Consider the following 17,939-nt stretch of genomic DNA (forward strand, 5'->3'; position numbering starts at 1 on the left):
ACGAATAACGGGTCTCCCCCCCCCCCCCCCCCAAATCCCTTGTCGCGGTGTTAAGGAGCCCAGAGGAGCCCCCTCACCCGGACTCTGTTTTCCCACCTCACGCTCACGAGTTTGACCAGTGCTACTACTGGCCTCAGCCGCTGACGTCAGTCCTGTCACCACCTGGTCCTTCACAGCGGACACTTGGAGGCGGGGCCACGGGTGAGGAGGTTGCCGCCGGGGAGGGCGGGCTATCCAGGTTCTGGTTCCAGTTTCTGTCCCAGGCGCCTGGCACGTGCAGCCCACTCAGCGCCTGGCGGCGGGAAGCCAGCTCACTTTAGATCAGTCACCGGGATCCCCGCTTTAGAAGGGTCCCCACCTTAGATCGATCACTTGGACATTAAGGCACGTTTTAGCGTCTCGTCTTAACGATTATGTCCACTCGTCCATTTGTGTTTTCTGCGTCGTGTCATTGGATGTAATCCTCAGAAATAACGCACACTAGCCTCTGACAACCATGAAGCAATCTGTTACACATGGGTCTGAACTTGTAGACTCGGTTCAAATATCAAATAAATCTATAACAGAAAGTAGCCTCTGGAGGTCTCCATGTCATGGGCGGACCCTTCCCTCATCTGTCTGAGGCCCGCTCAGCCCCGTGGACTGGTTTGTGGAGTGATCATTTATCGGGCACCTAGAAGATAATGAACTCTGCTCCTCTGCCTGCCCCGTGATACAGGAAGCTCCTCGGAGGCAGCTACCGGACATGAGCTGGACGCAGCCCCTGTTCCACATCCGGTGTGGGCCCCACCAGGATCCCACAGCCAGCACGTTCTCTGCTGGCTGAGGCCTAACGTTCGGGCCCTCCCGAGCTTTGATGGGAGGGAGGGAAGGGTGTTGGAATGGGAGCCAGTAGTCTCGGGTCCTTTTCCCAGCTCAGTCATCCCCTTTGTCAAACTGGGCAAGCCCCTTTCCTCCCGTGCCCTCCACATCCCCAGCTGTGCAGTGGGCACTTCCACTCTGCTCCCATCCGTCCCTTGTAATTCCAACAGCCAGTCTCCAGGGCTCTGCAGAGGCAGGACTGAGTCACCGTGGGCAGGCCTGACCCAGCTTCTAGCCCCTGTGGGCTGGAGGTGCTGAAGGTGTTGGGGTCAAGGGCAGAGGCTGGGGGAGATGGGCAGAGTTGTCTTCAGATTCTAGCTCTGCCATTTATTTGATGTGGACCCTCGGTTTCCTCATTTATAAAATCAGGATTGTTCTGGGGCTTACTCAGCTTTGTGATAATTTTGCTGGTAGGTGGAGTTTTTAGCAGAGGGCCTGGCTCCTGGAAATGAATAAATGATCTATCTTCCTCCTGGCCCAGCAAGGCTTGTGCTGGGCCAACGTGGGCCCTGGGGCAGGGGTCTTTTGGTGAAGAAAAAAGGTCATTGTGGGGGGCTTCCCTGGTGGTGCAGTGGTTGAGAGTCCGCCTGCCGATGCAGGGGACGCGGGGTAGTGCCCCGGTCCGGGACGATCCCACATGCCGTGGAGTGGCTGGGCCCGTGAGCCATGGCCGCTGAGCCTGCGCGTCCGGAGCCTGTGCTCCGCAGCGGGAGAGGCCACAGCAGTGAGAGGCCCGCATACCGCAAAAAAAAAAAAAAAAAAAGGCCCTTGTGTCAGACCTTGGCCTTAACAATGAGTCCTTACCTGCTGCTTGGGCACCTCCTCTGGGACACACCAGAGTCTGTCCTCCCTCCCTACATGGGACTTTGACCCCCCAGGTGACCTCAGGAGTGAGTCAAGAGTCCCTCTCTCTTCTGCCTCTGTCGTGGGATTTTTGCCTGGGAGGCCAAGCAGCTGGGCTGGGCAACCCCCTAGAATACCCTCCTTTATCTCGAGAGTAGAGGTCTTCCTCTCCTGTCTGGTCTGGTACCTCCCCACCAGTGCCCGCTACCCTGCCTCAGGCTTGGGGTGGCCCAAGCACCGGATCTGGAGCTGGTTAGCTTTTGGAAAAAAACAGCAATGTGGAAACACCACCCACCCACTTCCCAAAGCCTGAGTGGAATGAATGAACAAGTCGTGGGAGGCCCAGCCGTCCCCCCGCCTCCCCCCAACTCAGGGCTCTTCACTCCATTTAAAACCACACTGCTGGCCTTTTCTCTGATGATAACAGCAGTTTGGAAAACTTGGGGAAGTTCAAAAAGTAAAGTAAAAATACCCTCACATTCCACCGAGAACAGCTCAGAACAGCTCCTGCTAACATACGGTGAACAGCCAGTGGGCACTTTCCAAGTGCCCAGGAGGTACTTCTGTTATCCCCAAAGCACAAATGGGGAAAGTAAGGCCCGGGTGTGGATGTAAGCCTTGGATGGGGGTTCCCTGAGGAGTTGCTAGCCCAGCACTACTGGACCCTCACTGTGTTCCTGGCACATGGCAGGTGTCTCTCTGGATCTGTTGGGAAGGGGCCAGGACAGCTGGGATCGCTCCCTGCCTTGAGTATTGGCTGTATTTCCCCAAAGGGTTCTGTCTTCCACCTGTCTTCCTCACCCGGCCTGTCCCCTGGGAACCTCTTCACCCTCCAGCCTCAGGAGCCTGCCGGAGCTCTCCCCTCCCCTGGCTCTCTGCTCTTGGGAAGCAGGGACCAAGCAGCTATATTCCCAGTGCGGTGGCACAGAAAACACGACTTGACTTAGGGCCAAGGCTCCTGAGGGCTGAGCAGTGTCCCCACGCTCGCTCCTGAGACACTCTGTCCCTTCGCCATTCAGAAAGCATCATTTCAGGGAAGGCCAGTGGCGGCTGGGTTTCAGAAGCCGCAGCCAAGAAGCCGCAGCCAGAACGGCCCCGTCAGCTGCTGAGCAGGGCTGGTTGGAAGGGTGGGTGTGCTGACCGCGGCCTCCGCTGTGCCAGCCGGCCTCAGGCACCAGCATCTTGGGCCTGGGGGTGGGGAACAGGAACCATGGCTTCCCTCGCTCTCATTTTGAAGACCCAGGCCCCCGCTCTAGCCCCTTCCCCTTTCTAAGATCCCCCCTTATCTTCTCTCTTCCTCTGAGCTGCAGACAGATCTGTAATCCCTTTAGGACCTAGAGAGTCCCAGGGGATCGGAGCTTGGGGGGCAGGGGCGGGGGCCCAGGCAATCCTCTGAAGCCCTCTTCCACCTTTGGAATGCAGAGCTCAGAGTCTGTCTGATGTGTGTGCCCCCAGACCCACCTTGCATCCCATCCCACCCAGATGCTGCTGCTGGTGGCCTGGGCACTTTCTAACCCTGCCTCGACCCAGGGGCAGATATGGGGTGGAGGTTACAATTAGTTGTGGCACCTGGGCAGGGACTCGGGTGTCCTCCTGCCTGCCCAGACACTCCTAGGACACAACTTCTGGGCACCTCGGAAACAGCCAGCCGGGAGTGGTTTCTGGAAAGAAACTGCAAGGAGGCAGTTAAAGATCTTGTAGGAGATCAGAAATGGCTAATCCTGGATTAGCTGGGGGGATGGACCCAGGGTGTGGGGCAGAGACGAGGGCCCCTACCCAAGGACAGAAGTGAGAGGGGGTGGGGTGGGTGTGTTGGGGGCTGGGAATAGGTTTTCTCTGGATGGGGGGCAGGGAGGAGCTGAAGGCCAGGATTCGGTTTTCTCTGGGCAGGGAAGGGTTAAATCCTCCTGGGCCTCCCAGGCTCTGGCCTCTCTCCCCTCCTGACCTTTCTCCTCTCCAGCCTCAGGCACAGCCGCAGAGCCACCAGTGCGCCCTGCCTCGTCCTCATGGCCTACCTGAGCCCCTCACAGCTCCAGAAGGTAGGGCCCTGCTGGGTGGGTACCCCGAGGGTCAGGTAAATGTGGGGGGCCCCTCCGGACTTGGAGTAGTCCCGGGGAACTCGACCCACCCCCTTACGTTTTTCAGAAGAGGAAACTGAATCCCAGAGTGGTCGGTTCACAGCCATGACCCCTAACTTCTGCACACACAGCCAGGGGCCATTCAGGCCAACGCACCGCGGTTGGGGTGGGAATGTTTGCGTGAAGAAACCAGAAGAGAAAACAGGATCCTGTGAACTGGGGGCGGGGGTCTGGGAAGAGGCGGGGCCGACGAGGGGCGGATCCACCCGCCCCACCCTACCCACAACCCACCTCTAGCGCGGGGCGGGTGGCCGGGCAACCACCCGGTGGGCGCGTTCAGACCCGAAAAGCCTAACCCATGGGAATCACAGCGACGGAGACTTTTAAAAAACATGACCCTTGTTGTTTGTTCCTGATGGCAAGAGGAAAATGCAAAAAAATACAGGAAAGCTCAAAAAAGAAAATTTAAACCCACCTATGGATTCTATGCTGAGACAATATTTTGGCATACAGCCCTTGAATCTCTAAAAGTTTCAGGGGACTTCCCTGGCGGTCCAGTGGTTAGGACTCCGCGCTTCCACTGCAGAGGGCACGGGTTCAATCCCTGGTTGGGGAACTTAGATTCCACAAGCTGCGCTGGGGGGCCAAATAAATAAAATAAAAGGTCCATCACAATACACAAAAGCTGTCGCCGATTGCTTGCTTGCTTGCTATGTGTTTCATAAAGGAGGCACTACTGTGCTCCCCATCTGATAGCCTGACAGTCAGAGAGGGGAAAGCATTTGCCCAGGTTCTCACAAATTAGGATACTAATTTGTAGTTGGCTTTTTTTTTTTAACTCACAATGTGTGTGGAACACATTCCCATGCCAATAAATATTTTTCTATCAGCTGTTTTGTATTTCAGGTAGATAAACCATACTTTGTGTGATAAGTTCACCTGTGTGCTGGTTTGTTTGATATCCACCTCCTTCCCTAGACTAAGTTCTGAGAGGCAAGCATCATGGCTGGCTTGCTCATGACTGAATCTCCAGCTCCTAAAACCATGTCTGGTGCACAGGAGATGCTCAGCCAATATTAGCTGAATAAATGAATGAGGTTGTATTCCCTGGAAGGTTAGGGCGGGGACACCTCCCCTTCCACTTCCCCTTCCTTCATTCAAGCAGCCAACACTGATTGCTCTTCACTGGGCGCTAGACACCATCGCCAGGGAGGGGGGCAGAGCAATGAACAGGATGCTTTGTCCTGCCTCCACACGGCTTATGGTTTGGGGTAGGGTCAAATCAGTTCTCATCAAGAGCGTTTGAGGGCAGGGAGAAAGAAGCCTGAGTCTGCTTCCTGCCTGCAGTTTCGGGAGGATGGATTCCTGGTGCTGGAAGGATTCTGGTCTGCCGACGAGTGTGTGGCCATGCAACGGAGGATTGGCGAGATACTGGCTGAGATGGATGTCCCTCTCCACTGTCGCACGGAATTTTCCACCCAGGAGGAGGAGCAGCTGAGAGCCCAGGTAGGTGCCTGGAGCAGGTAAGAATGAGATTTGGTCTTTGATGGGTGGCTCAGTCCCCAGCCAGCGCAGCAGCCTGGAAAGGTTAGGACCCCAAGGCCCATGGGCTCATGCTGGTAACGAATCAGGCCCCAAGCTTACTGTGGGCCAGGCTCCAGGCTAAGTGTCTTATATGCATATTTCCTTCACTCCCTACTACGAATTTATGAGGTCAGCATTATTGCCCCCATTAGACAGGTGGGGCAAATGAGGCTCAGCTCACTTGCCCCAAACTACACAATTAGTAACTGATAGGGTCAGAATTTGAACCCAGATCTGCCTGATACCAAGTACATGCTGTCACTGCCCTGCTGTACTTTCTTAGAAGTTTTCCTGCCACAAAGGACCTCTTTGTGGCCAGCAAGCCGGCATGAGCCAAGTGATTCTGATGGGCCCACCTGGGTAAGTCATCCCCCAATGAGACAAGGAACTGCTTGTTTCCCCCAGTGACCTACTAGGACTCAGTACAGCTTGAGATGGGTAAGTTGAGGCCCAGGGGTTCTCCCACACAGTTCTCTTAACCCTTCATAGGCTGAATTTATGAGCCTGCCTGCGGCTGGGCCCCCAAGCCAAAGCTGTGGTCCAGGCTCAGTAATGGGGCTTACGCTTACTCATGGCAAGGAGCTTCTGCCATCTGGTGGGCATAAAGGGAATTACAATGACTAGAAGGCTTGCAACCAACCCAGAGAATGGGGACCTCAGAAAGAAAAAGGGTTACAGAATGACACTTTCCTCCAAACAGTCGGTTTCATTTGGCTGCACTGGTATTCAGTAAACCCTCAATATTCACTACTGATACTGTGAAAGACTTTGAAATGGGTTTTAAAATAATTAATTAATTAATTAATTTTTGGCTGCGTTGGGTCTTCGTTGCAGCGCGCAGGCTTTCTCTAGTTGCGGTGAGCAGGGACTACTCTTCGTTGAGGTGCACAGGCTTCTAATTGCGGTGGCTTCTCTTGTTGCGGAGCACGGGCTCTAGGCACGCGGGCTTCAGTAGTTGTGGCTCGCGGGCTCTAGAGCGCAGGCTCAGTAGTTGTGGCTCACGGGCTTAGTTGCTCCGCGGCATTTGGGATCTTCCTGGACCAGGGCTCGAACCCGTGTCCCCTGCATTGGCAGGCAGATTCTTAACCACTGCACCACCAGGGAAATCCCTAAAAATGAAAAAAATATTGGCGGTGTCCTGTCTAGTAGTGCTCCGATCCAGCTTACCAGCACCTTTCATTGTTTTTGAGTTATTATACAACTCTGTAAGTTAGTTATATAGAACTGATAGTAACTCACATGATACTCGTCCATAGAAATGGGTATGAACTGGGCCCGGCAGGATGCAGTTATTGCCCTTGTGGATCGATTCAGTTTTGCATTGATATGTAAATTCATTTCAGCGTTTCTTATTGCCTATATTTGTGTGTTTCTCGGAATTCTCCTTTCAACATGTTTCTGGTTCCCTTGTGAATTACTGAGTTAAGTAAAAATCTTTGACACGCGTGTAGCGTCACCGTCTTTATTATTATCAGTTATGCTTCCCAGACTTGTTTCCCTGCTAGTGCAGAGGAGTTAAGAATGTTGAATAAAAACTTTTAGTTTTCAGTGGGAAGGGTGTGGAAAGGGCCAGAGAGGTCACTGAGTTGAGCCACGCAAGGCACTGTGACAGTAGATGTGTGCAGTTGAGGCAGTGCTGGGGCTGTGCCATATGGGAACCCAGGTAGGGGCGTCGGTGACACTCAAACTGTACTTACGTCACCATGAAGGAAGATATATATGGTGATCGTAGGTGGCTAAAGCCACAAGGAAAGCATGGGGCATCTCCCTGGAGCATCATTTTCTTCTTTTTTAAAAATTATTTATTTATTTATTTATTTATTTATATGTGTTTGGCTGCATCGGGTCTTAGTCGTGGCACTCGAGCTCTAGAGCATGCGGGCTTAGTTGCCCTGCAGCATGTGGGATCTTAGTTCCCCAACCAGGGATCGAGCCCACGTCCCCTGCAGTGGCAGGTGGATTCTCAACCACTGGACCACCAGCGAAGTCCCTGGAGCATCATTTTCATATGCTGCTAGGAAATTTAAAACATGATATTCAAATTAACAAGAAGGGAGTTCCCTGGTGGCCTAGTGGTTAGGATTCGGCACTGTCATTGCTGCGGCCCGGGTTTGATCCCTGGTCGGGGAACTGAGATCCCAGAAGCCACAGGGTGTGGTCAAAAAAAAAAATCAATAAAATTAACAAGGAGAGGTTATTAAGATAAAAGAACAGGATTAGTAATAGCTTATGTTTATTGAGAATTTAGCCATGTCCTTGCTGGGTGTTTTCTGTTTAGTAGCAGTAGTAATAATAATAATAAAGGCAGATATTCACATGACACCACAGTCCAAGGACTGTTCTTATATGCCTTATATATACTGATTCATAATCCCTACAACACCCTATGAGATAGGTGCCATTAATAGCCTCTATATTTTATGAGGAAACTAAGCCTGGAGAGGTTCAGTAATGTGGTTGTGACTACAGTCAGTTAGTGGCAGAGCTGGGATTTGAACCCAAGTATTCTAGCTCCAGGGTCTGTGTTCTCAACTTCTATAAGATTCAACCTCTACCTGAACCTGAAGCCTCCAACAATCCAGGGAGGTCAGTTCTATTATTATTCCCCTTTTACAGATGAGGAAACTGAGGCTTTGAGAGGTAAAACAAGTGGCCCAAGGCTCCCTGGGAACCAGGTGTGTTTGATCTAGTACCTGTGTTTCATGCCATTATGGAGTATGAGTCATGTGATTTATTTAGAGGTTTCTAAGAAATTCCATGCTTGTAGCTTCCGGCTGTGCTTCCAGGTCCTTGGGGTTCCTCAGAGGCGTCTGCAGCTCTGTGGGGTGGGAAGCATCTGAATCCTCTTCCTTCTCTGCCAGGCCCACCTGGGACCCCCGATGCTCTCTCAGCCCCTCTGTTGTCCCCTCTCCACAGGGCAGCACAGACTATTTCCTGAGCAGTGGCGACAAGATTCGGTTCTTCTTTGAGAAAGGCGTCTTTGATGAGAAAGGTTTGGAACTGGGGCCCTAGAGGCGGGGGTGGCTGGACTCCAGTCCTTCCAGCTTGACCTGTCCCTTGTGCCACAGGAAATTTCCTGGTCCCTCCGGAGAAATCCATCAACAAAATTGGCCATGGTAAGCAGGGGCTGGAGAGAAACTGAGGTCTGAAGAGTTTGGGGGCCATCCCCCAAAGCACACGTTAAGGTAGTAGCCCAACAAATGGCATTTCTGGGCGCAGGGTCCTTCTTGGGCCCTGCTCTCCTGCATCTTATGAGGCTAATCACATGACACTGCCACTGTATCCCTGGGAAGAGGGGTCCATTTGAGCCCACCCCCCCGTGCAGATGGGTGTGTGCAGGCCCCTCAACTCTCTACTGCCGGGCCTGTGTATGATTCAGGCCCCAGGCGTGTGGGGATTCTGGGTCCCATTGCTCCCTGAAGGCTTCTTAAGGAACACCAAACATGTTGACAAGGTCCCTGTTCCAAGACCCCTAAACCAAGCTAGGAAACCCTCTTTTTTTTCTTTTTTTTTTCAGGATCGTGCATTATAGTTATTTTGTAGGGAGTTCCCTGGCGGTCCAATGGTTAAGACTCCGTGCTCTCACTGCCGAGGGCCTGAGTTCGATCCCTGGTCAGGAAACTAAAATCCCACAAGGCGCGTGATGTGGCAAGAAAAACAAAAACAAAAACAACCCTTATAATTTATCTTGTAGACTGATTTTTAAACATGAAGTTATATCATGGTAGCTTTGCTTTTTTTTACAAATTGTGGTAAAATACATATAATAGAAAATTTACCATCGTAACCATTTTGAAGTATACAATTCAGTGGCATTAAATACGTTCAACCCTCACTTTTTGTAATAACAACAGTAGTGAATAATGAGAAGAGTGACTGTTCTGTACCTGGCCCTGGGCTGTGCTCGCACACGCATTAGCCCATGGAGTCCTATGGCAGCCCAGGAGGCAGGGCTGATCCCATTGTACACAGGAGGAAACTAAGGCTTAAAGGAGAGAAATCGGTGCTCAGAGTCCGACAGAGCAAGCGGCAGTACCAAAACTGCTACCAAGTGATGGGTCCCTTGGAGTCCTTGGTCCTCTGAAGGGCGGCCAGTCAGGGCTAGAAGGTCAAGAATAAGGTCATAGGTCAGGTGAAGGCATCTGTGGGGCCCATTTCTCAGTTATAAGCAAGCAGAAAGCTTAATGCACAGAAAATAGGTGAGAATATCAAAGCGAGGCCTGACCCTGGGTGCCCAGGCCTAGGCGTGGGAGGGATGCATGGGGACTGGGGACTGGCTCTTCAGCCCACCTCTGTCCCGCAGCTCTGCACGCCCATGACCCTGTCTTCAGGTGTGTCACACACTCCCCTAAGGTGCAGGTGAGCAGAGGTGTCGGTGAGGGTGGGCCGGTGGGCCATATGTGAGTGTGGGCGGGCTGGCCATGTGACCTCTGCCCCCTTCCAGGCTTTGGCCAGAAGTCTGGGCCTCCGGATGCCTGTGGTGGTGCAGAGCATGTATATCTTTAAGGTGAGCTCCCCGTCCTCCCCAGGCCTCCATTTACCCTCTGTAAAATGGGCACAGTGCTCATACCAAGCCCTTCCTTACAAGGGCCACAAGCTGCCTCCCTGAGGAAGTATTATTAAGTTGGTGGGAGAACGTGAAAACCGGGTCTCCTCTGGTTAGAGTGTCTGGCACTTAGTTGGGGCTCAGTTAGGGTGCCATGGAAGGAAAGGGGATCCTGGGGCTGCCTCCTCCCTTTGTTGGCTATTGAAATGCTCTGCTCCCAGTTTTCAAGGCCCAGCCCAGTGCCACCTCCTCCAGAAAGCCTTCCAATGCCCTTGGGAAGAGAGGACACATCTCTGATCCTGGAGCCCAGAGGCTTAATCGCTGGCCTGGGCCCCAGCCTCTCCCACTGCCCCTCACTTCTGCCTTGTGTTCTCGTTAGGGACGTGTGTGCTCAGACTGGGAGCTCCCTGCCAGACAGGGTGGCTTTTCTCTTTGCAGCCCTCCTGGGCCTGGCACATAGTAGGTGCTCGATAGCTGGGTGCTGACGTGGAAGCCTTGCTTATAAACACCTGTGGCGGGGGGAAGAGCATCCTACTGGGAGGACTCAGGGCAGCCCCTGCCCCTCCCCGCTCTCCCTGGCCTCACCCGGCCCCTCCTCTCTCCTGCAGCAACCTCACTTGGGCGGCGAAGGTGAGCCAAGAGCAGGCTGGGGGGCCAGCAAAGGCCCCGGCGGGAGATCTGGGACTTTAGTGGTTGTCAGGTCTCCAGAGGGAGGGAAGGCGCCTGCCAAGACGTCCGTAGACAAGAGCCTGGGCCAGCGGAGGAGAAGCCATCTTTGGATGCCGGGGGGGTGGGGTGGGGTGGGAGGGTGGAGGGGGGTGTCCTGGAGCCCTTGACCCAGTGGTTCCCAAACCTGGCAGCGACTCCTTGCTGGTTAAAAATACAGATTCCTGGGCCCCATTCCCTGAGATCTTGAGTCAGGAGGGTGGCAAGGTCCTGGGAATCTGTATTTTACCAAGTTCCCTGCAGGACTGATTCAGCATAGAAACTGCTGATCTGACTACAAAGCCCCTGGATACCCAGATACCCTTTCCAGCCTCCCTCATGGGTGATGATCCACTTCTCTCAAATACCTCCAGTGACAGAGGGCTCACCATCCGTACAGGCAGCTCTTCCTTTCCTGACATGAGCTCAAGTCATTCCCCTTGTGAGGCCCCCTCCTCCCCACCATCCAGCCTGAGGACAGTCTCCTGAAGGGATGGCCATCCTCTCCCTGAGCCTTCTCTGCTCAGTCCAGCACCCCCAGCTCCTTCAGCCATTACTCCTCCAAATGTTTTGGGGCCCCCACCATCAGGACACCTTCATCTGGACACTGTCTGGATTGTCAAAGTCTGACTTAAACTTTGGTGCTTAGAAAGCACACAGTTCCCCAGGAAGGGATGAGGCGAGACTAGCACCCTCTTCTTGTTACAGACTAAGGTCCTCTGTTCAGCGGTTCTCCATCCTGCCTGGGCCCCAGCATCACGCAGGGGATGTTTACAATGTGGATGCTGGGTTCGTTTCCTGCTTCACACCCAACTTCCAAGTCTTAGACCACTGGTGGCTTACACTGGACCATCTGGTGGCTGGAGGTGCTCTCGCTGGTTAAGGACGGCGGCTTGAGTTACCTGGCTGGAATTAAACGATAGCAGCTGCTTTTCAGGCAGCGATTACAACGTCAGGCCCTGTACTAAGCACTCTTCCTACACTGTCTCAGAATCCTCCAGCAACCTCGTGAGGTTAGGTTATCGTTGGGGCTGCTTTATGGTTTAGGAAATTGAAGCTTGAGAGGTGAAATCTCTTGCCCAGAGTCTCTGGGCCAGGAAGCAGTGAGATTCTAACTACTCATGGGAAGGCTGGGCCTGGAGGGCCCTGGGAGGACCACGGAGTGAGTAGAAACGAGGCCAAGGTGGGGTGAGGCCAGGCGCCTCATGCCCAGGCGGGCCTGCTGCAGTCTCCCCTCACCAGGACGCCTCCTTCCTGTATACGGAGCCTCTGGGCCGGGTGCTGGGCGTGTGGATTGCTCTGGAAGATGCCACGCTGGAGAATGGCTGCCTCTGGTTCATCCCTGGCTCCCACACAGGTGAGGCCACCTGCCTCTCCCTGCCCACTCGTCCCCACCCCCCCACAGGGGAGGGACCCCGAATAAAGAGAGGCTAAAGTCCCCACCTTGGCCCGCAGGTGGAGTGTCGAGAAGGATGGTCCGGGCCCCTGCTGGCTCGGCGCCTGGCACCAGCTTCCTTGGGACCGAGCCAGCCCGGGATAACAGCCTCTTTGTGCCCACACCGGTGCGGAGAGGTAGGGGGTGTGCAGAGGGGCCCGGAGGCCATGCCTGGGGGTCTGTGCTTGCTCTGACCAGCCAGCTCACCTGAGGGCTGGCAAGTGACCGCATGAGGGAAGGTAGGGCTGGGTGGGCAGTGGGAGGTCTGAAAGCTGTGTGGTTGACAGCAGGGTCTCCCAGATCAGGCTGGAATTCAGACCCTGCTACTTCCCGGCTGTCTCTGTGAGCAAATGACTGAATCTCTCTGAGCCTCAGTTTCCCCAGACATGAAGTAGGGAAGCCAGTGAGGTGGCATATGTAAGATGGTGTACCACAAGTGCTCACGAGTCCTGGCTGTCAGCACAGCCTTCCTTCTAGAAAAGGGAAACTGAGCCCCAACTCTGCATTCCCGGCTGAGGCCCCAGCTGGCTGGCATGGGACAGAGAGCTTCTGTCTGGTTCTGCAAATGCCATGGAGGTGGATGCCCTTGCTGAGGCTTGCCAAGGGCACGGGCCACAGCGGAAGGGACTTGACCCCAGGGGAACCCATGTCCAACAGCACAGCCTCCGATGCTGGGGCAGACTCCAGGCCCCTGAGCGTCCGGGGATGGGAATGGGGATGAATAGCCCACGACACCGCTTAAGGGAGGGGGTGCCCACCATGTCCCTTCCTGCCTCGAGTGCGCTTTTGACTCGCTGTGTCCCTGCCAGGGGCCCTCGTCCTAATCCACGGAGAAGTGGTGCACAAAAGTGAGCAGAATTTCTCTGACTGCTCACGCCAGGCCTATACTTTCCACCTCATGGAGGCTGCTGGCACGGTCTGGAGCCCAGATAACTGGTAGGTGGCAGGGTGTGTGTGGGCCCCAGACAGCTCCCGAAGAGGTCCTGGAGGCTGGGAGCAGTGCTACTAGCACCTCGAGGTCCTCTCCCCATCCTCTGCAGGCTCCAGCCGACAGCTGAGCTGCCCTTTCCCCCACTGTACACCTAAAGGCCCTCTGAGGGCAGGGACGCCACCCCCTCTCGGGAGAAGCTGTGGGCCACCAACGCCAGCGCCTCAACCCACCGCCCGGCTGCAACGGGGAATTCGCATCTCTCCTCCAGGGCTTTCCTTCTGCTGGTGTCTGTGCAGACAGGCAGGCAGGAGCAGAAGTCTGGGCTGGGTGCCTTCCCCGAGATCTGTCTCTGTCTGTCCCGACCCCAACACAACCTCCCCCTAGCCTCACGGCCATGAAAGGGTTCTGGCTGCTTCTCTGCTGGCTTCTCACTCGTTGTCTCCCCTCTCACATGGAACTCTTGGTCATTACGGTGGGAGACACTGAATAAAAAAGACTTCCAAATGCAGCATCTTGATCCTTCTTCCCTAAGCAGCCTTCCTCTCAAGATGGGAACCCTGCTGAAAATCATCGCAGGTAGCCCAGCCCTGCCCGGTGAGGTAGGCACGGTGTTAATAACAGTAAGTGACATTTAGTGGGCATTCATGGTGCCAAGAGCTTTCTGTGCTTTATCACTGGATCCTCACCCCTTTCAGGTAGGTGCTGTTTACAGATGAGGGAGCTGACACATGGGAAGGTTAAGTGACCTGCCCAAGTCCCACAGCTGTTCAGGCGTTTGGCGAGGTCAGCCGGATCCGGAGCCTGTGCTTCTAACCTCTATGCTCTCAGTTCTCCTTTCCTGGGGAGGGAAAAAACCAGAGCCTGGAATCTAGTCTGAGATTCTGGTCCTGGCTCTGTGACCAACTCGATTTCCGGCCTCAGGCCAGGCCCTTCTCTCTGGGCCCATTTGGCCACCTGCACCATCAAGGGGCCGGACGAGGGCCTCCACAGGTCACTCCTGTTTGGACATGCTTGGCAGGCACCCAGAGCTGCAGGAACAACTACCAAATCTGAAACCTGCCTGGCGGGGGTCTGCTCAGAGGTTGCAAACTGGGGGCCACCAGCCGATTTCACAACGCAGAATTGTTTTGTCTGGGCCTTGGCATTTTAAAACAAACGAACAAAAAACCCACAACATTTTAAAATTGGGAGATTTCACGTAACAATTCAGGTTTCCAAGCTTCTTTTTTTTTTTTTTTTTTTTTTTTTTTTTTTTTTTTGTTTGGAGTCATGCGCCACCAGGGAAGCCCTCCAAGCTTCTTTGAATGAGCAGGTCAACAGCCCGGGGGGCCTGTGGTCTAGCCTACGTACCACTGGCTGAAGCTGCCTTCTTACAGGCACACGTGCTCTCCGCTTCCCTTCCCTGTCCTCCTTCATTGCATTACCTGCCGGGCCTCAGCGGCCTTATGATTTTATGACCTTGACTTCCAACCCCAACTCTGTATGGGAACAAACCACCCAGGGAGTCAGTGGGGCAAAGCCAGCACTCATATACACTACACCCTAATCAGCGAGCAGTCGCGGGGAGCCTGAGCCAAGGGAAGGGTTTGTTAAGGCTCCTTTGAGCCCGAAACCAATGTCGTAATACTCTCCGAGGGAAAGGGCTTGGCAGTGATGCTCAGGCAGAAGCAAGCTCCCAGAGCTGGGCTCCTGGCTTCCGGCCTTGGTGGGCCCAAGTTCTCACCTCTTCCTGCCTAGGCCCCTCCCTGTCAGGCTGGTGGCAAGTGGGGAGAACCCGGTCCAGCCTTGAGAAACCTGCTGTGCTATCTTCTCACTGATGGGAAACGTTCATCCATTCAGCGAAGGTCTGCCGAGTTCCTGCTATGTGCCAGGCTGTGCTGGCACTGGGGGATGCGGTGGGGAACCAGGGAGAGCTGGACTCTGCCCTCCCAGAGAGCAAGGCTGAAGCGTGCACTGCCCCCTCCCCCCGCCCCGGAAGAGCGATCCTGAACTCTCAGTAAACTTCACCAGACCTTGCCTCTAATTTCTCGCCAAGAGAAGAGACCAACACAGGTGTGGACGTGACTGGAGGGTGAGAGGTCTCAGGAGGGACCCCCTGACAAGGACCCTGTGCTGTCCAGCCTGTCCTTCATCAGCACCACTCGGCCAGGCAGCAGAGGCCTTGAGGCAGGGTGGGGTTGGCTGCAACAGGTAGGCGGCCCAGGACGGATCCTCTTCCTCCAGCCCTTCCAGGGATGTAACAAACAGATCCCATCTCTCCCCTTCAGCTCTTCCTAGCCCAAATGGGAGAAACCACATGCACTTGGCTATTTTCCTCTCGTAGTCTCCTCTGAATGAAGCCAGGGGAGTAGGGTCACTCTGGTCTCCAAGTACAACCCATATAACCCTTTGGTTTGCCTGGCTTTTTGCTGAGATGAGGACTGGCCTTGGGTAACAATGACACTTTCCCTCACTTACGTGACACTTCCGCACTTGAGTGCAGGCTCTGGGCTGGTCACCTCACACACGTCACTTCGCCAGAACCTCACGACACCCCGTGAGGTGCAGGCTCTTATTATTCCCATCTTGCAGACGTGAGAATTGAGGCCCAGGGCGATTAAGCAACTCAGACAGTTAAGACGTGGTTCAGCCAAGGATTCTGACCAGATGAGTCTGACACCAGAACCTGAAGTGTGAACCACTCTGCCCTACGGCCTCCAGTGTCCACTCCGGCCCCCCCGAGGACTGCAAGGTGAGGGGGGGCCCTACGGCGCACTCAAGCTCTTTGAGCTGTTGCACCATCGGTTAAGCCTTTTTGCTTTTAAAAATATCAGGAAAACTAAACCCGGGAGTGCTTTGATTTTTATTTTAAATCTCAATCAACTGAAAAATTAAATCTGCTTCTCCCCTCCTGGCTCTTCAAGCCCAAGTGGCTGGCTGCCGTGGGGACCATTTGTCTTCCCCATGTCCCTGTTTCCTTCATTGCTGCTGCACAGCACCTAGGCCATCAGCAGTATCAGGAGGTAGAGAGGCAAAAGGAGATTGTCTATCTGCGTAGTGTATGCTTCTAGGAGGGACACGGTGCTGATGGACCCCAAAATCCAAGCATAACTGTAGTTTAAGTCCACTCCACTGTCGAAGATTAAGATCAGAGCTACAGAAATGATCTGGGCAAATATAGATGTCATGGTCCCCTCAAAAGTCTTTTTAGTTCCAGGCCAGCGGATCTCCCCCATGGTGCTGCCGAATATGGAGGCCACAGTGTCGCCCACACCGACGGCCAGGACTCCTGCATAGGGGACTAGGGCCCTGGCTCCCCCCAGGCTACCCTTCTGTGTGCAGGGTCTGGGGACTAACCAAATGGGAAGAGACATGCCTAGGAGCAGGTAGATGTGGGTCAGGATGAGCGGTCCACTGTCTCGTTCGTCCAGGAAGAGGGACAGGAGGCTTCGCAGAGTGTGGCCCAGGGGCTTGATGCGGAAGTAGCGCACATACTCTAGGAAGATGAAGACCGCCAGACATACGGTGGCGGCCACGTAGAGCAGTGGCCGGTCCAAGATGATACCTGGGATGTAGGTGGCTACCACAATGAAGTGGAAATACTTCCGAGCAATGGTGGGGGCCTGGTGCTTCTTGGACTCGGAAGATGACCGCTTGGCATTCTGGTATAGCACCACCAGGCAGGCTAAGGTGGCCAGCAGAGACCAGTAGGCTAGGAGGTAGACTCGGGTCTCTGTCTGGAAGAGGAATTGAAAAAGCCACAGCAGGGGGTTCCTGCGGATGAGCCGGTGCAGCCAGGGCAGGACCACGCCGAGGCCCAGTACACAGGTCATGAGGTGGAAGAAGATGGAAGAGGCCCAGGTGCCTGAGTCCATGAAAACAAAGAGGGTGCTGAAGAAGATGCCCATGAGCACCATCCCTACCACCACTACCAGCAGGAAAAAGTCCAAGGGGTCCCCCTGGCTTTCCACCACAGTCAGAGAGCGCTTGATGAGCTGGTTGAGCACGAAGCTGATGCCACCCAGTACCAGCAGAGCCTCTCCAGGGGTGAAGCAGCGGGGCAGCAGATACAGCAGGATCATATTGAGGTAGACAAAGATCAACAGGACCTCCAGGACCTCGATCACCTCGCCTACACTCAGCGAGTGCTTCAGGATATAAACGATGACACCTCCGGCCAAGCCCGAGAGGACACAGGTGTTGGTGGGCACTGGGCGAGTGATGCCCAGTGCCAGTACTGATGAGAAGAGGGCCACTGCCATGCCAGTGGCCGCCACCACAATTCCAAACCGCTCGAAGTATGGGTTCCCCGCAGCCTGGCAGCGCTCCTTCATAACCAGCCCGAGCAAAGGCATGACCACCGAGGCGGGCAGTAGGCCACTGTTTGCGGACATTCGAAACTGGAAGACAGCGCTTCCCTGCTGTAGCAGCCGGTCCCACTTGTATTGGACGTAGAAGGCCTGCACCGCGAGGGCCACGGCGCACCACGAGTATCGATCCCACACGGCTGCGTGGATGCTCAGCACCACTACGAACACCACTGCCGCCTCTGCCAGCACCGAACCGCTCAGCGGAGCCCCAGGCCCAGGGGCCGGGGAAGCGCACTCTCGGGTCATGTCTTTAGACCTGAGACTCCGGGTAAACTGGGGTGACCAGGAACACCCTGGACTCTGGGCCCTTTAATCCCCGCCAGGCAGAGAGCGGTAGCTTCGCCCAGCCAGCACCTTCTCAATCCGTTCTCCAGCTGCGAGAAGGGAAGCTCTACTGTAGGCCACTCTCTGACGCCTGGGAGCTGGCGTCGGGCTACCCTCCACCGCCTCACACCTATGGCGTAGACGTCGACCCTCGGCCACCTCCCTCACAGCCTCGGCCACCCTAGCCCGGAGTTCCTCACCTTTCTGGGAATCGCCATGTTGGCCCCGCCCCGGCGTCACGTGACGAAAAGCCCCGTCCACGCCCTGGAGGCGAGTGATCACG

The 17,939-nt window shown here is 54.8% G+C and overlaps 2 protein-coding genes across 3 annotated transcripts; one reads left to right on the forward strand and one right to left on the reverse strand.

Moving 5' to 3' along the window:
• Positions 1-3,627: 3,627 nt before the first annotated feature.
• PHYHD1 (phytanoyl-CoA dioxygenase domain containing 1) lies at positions 3,628-13,491 on the forward strand. Of its 2 annotated transcripts, none has more exons than XM_024762618.1 (11): positions 3,628-3,743; positions 5,130-5,288; positions 8,283-8,358; positions 8,435-8,482; positions 9,670-9,725; positions 9,811-9,873; positions 10,521-10,542; positions 11,846-11,974; positions 12,073-12,189; positions 12,862-12,988; positions 13,093-13,491. In XM_024762618.1, exons 1-11 carry the CDS (start codon positions 3,711-3,713, stop codon positions 13,136-13,138), a joined length of 876 nt encoding a protein of 291 aa, XP_024618386.1. In that variant the 5' UTR covers positions 3,628-3,710; the 3' UTR covers positions 13,139-13,491. The 2 variants fall into 2 exon arrangements, with proteins under 2 accessions (XP_024618386.1, XP_024618385.1); XM_024762617.1 differs by having other exon boundaries at positions 13,141-13,491.
• Positions 13,492-15,774: 2,283 nt separating this feature from the next.
• DOLK (dolichol kinase) lies at positions 15,775-17,883 on the reverse strand. The gene has a single exon (XM_024762616.1). The coding sequence runs from the start codon at positions 17,576-17,578 to the stop codon at positions 15,962-15,964; it is 1,617 nt and encodes a 538-aa protein (XP_024618384.1). The 5' UTR covers positions 17,579-17,883; the 3' UTR covers positions 15,775-15,961.
• Positions 17,884-17,939: the final 56 nt, after the last annotated feature.

The sequence above is a fragment of the Neophocaena asiaeorientalis genome, unplaced genomic scaffold (genome assembly GCF_003031525.2).
Source record: "Neophocaena asiaeorientalis asiaeorientalis breed wild unplaced genomic scaffold, Neophocaena_asiaeorientalis_V1.1 scaffold78, whole genome shotgun sequence".
NCBI classification, from domain to species: domain Eukaryota; kingdom Metazoa; phylum Chordata; class Mammalia; order Artiodactyla; family Phocoenidae; genus Neophocaena; species Neophocaena asiaeorientalis.

Excerpts from the sequence above, each read along its gene's own strand:
- PHYHD1 (XM_024762617.1), top strand. The coding sequence starts at position 3,711 with ATGGCCTACCTGAGCCCCTCACAGCTCCAGAAG. Across the intron at positions 5,289-8,282 it reads AGGAGCAGCTGAGAGCCCAG|GGCAGCACAGACTATTTCCT; the intron begins GTAGGTGCCTGG and ends CCCTCTCCACAG. Across the intron at positions 10,543-11,845 it reads ACCTCACTTGGGCGGCGAAG|TCTCCCCTCACCAGGACGCC; the intron begins GTGAGCCAAGAG and ends GGCCTGCTGCAG.
- DOLK (XM_024762616.1), bottom strand. The coding sequence starts at position 17,578 with ATGACCCGAGAGTGCGCTTCCCCGGCCCCTGGGCCTGGGGCTCCGCTG.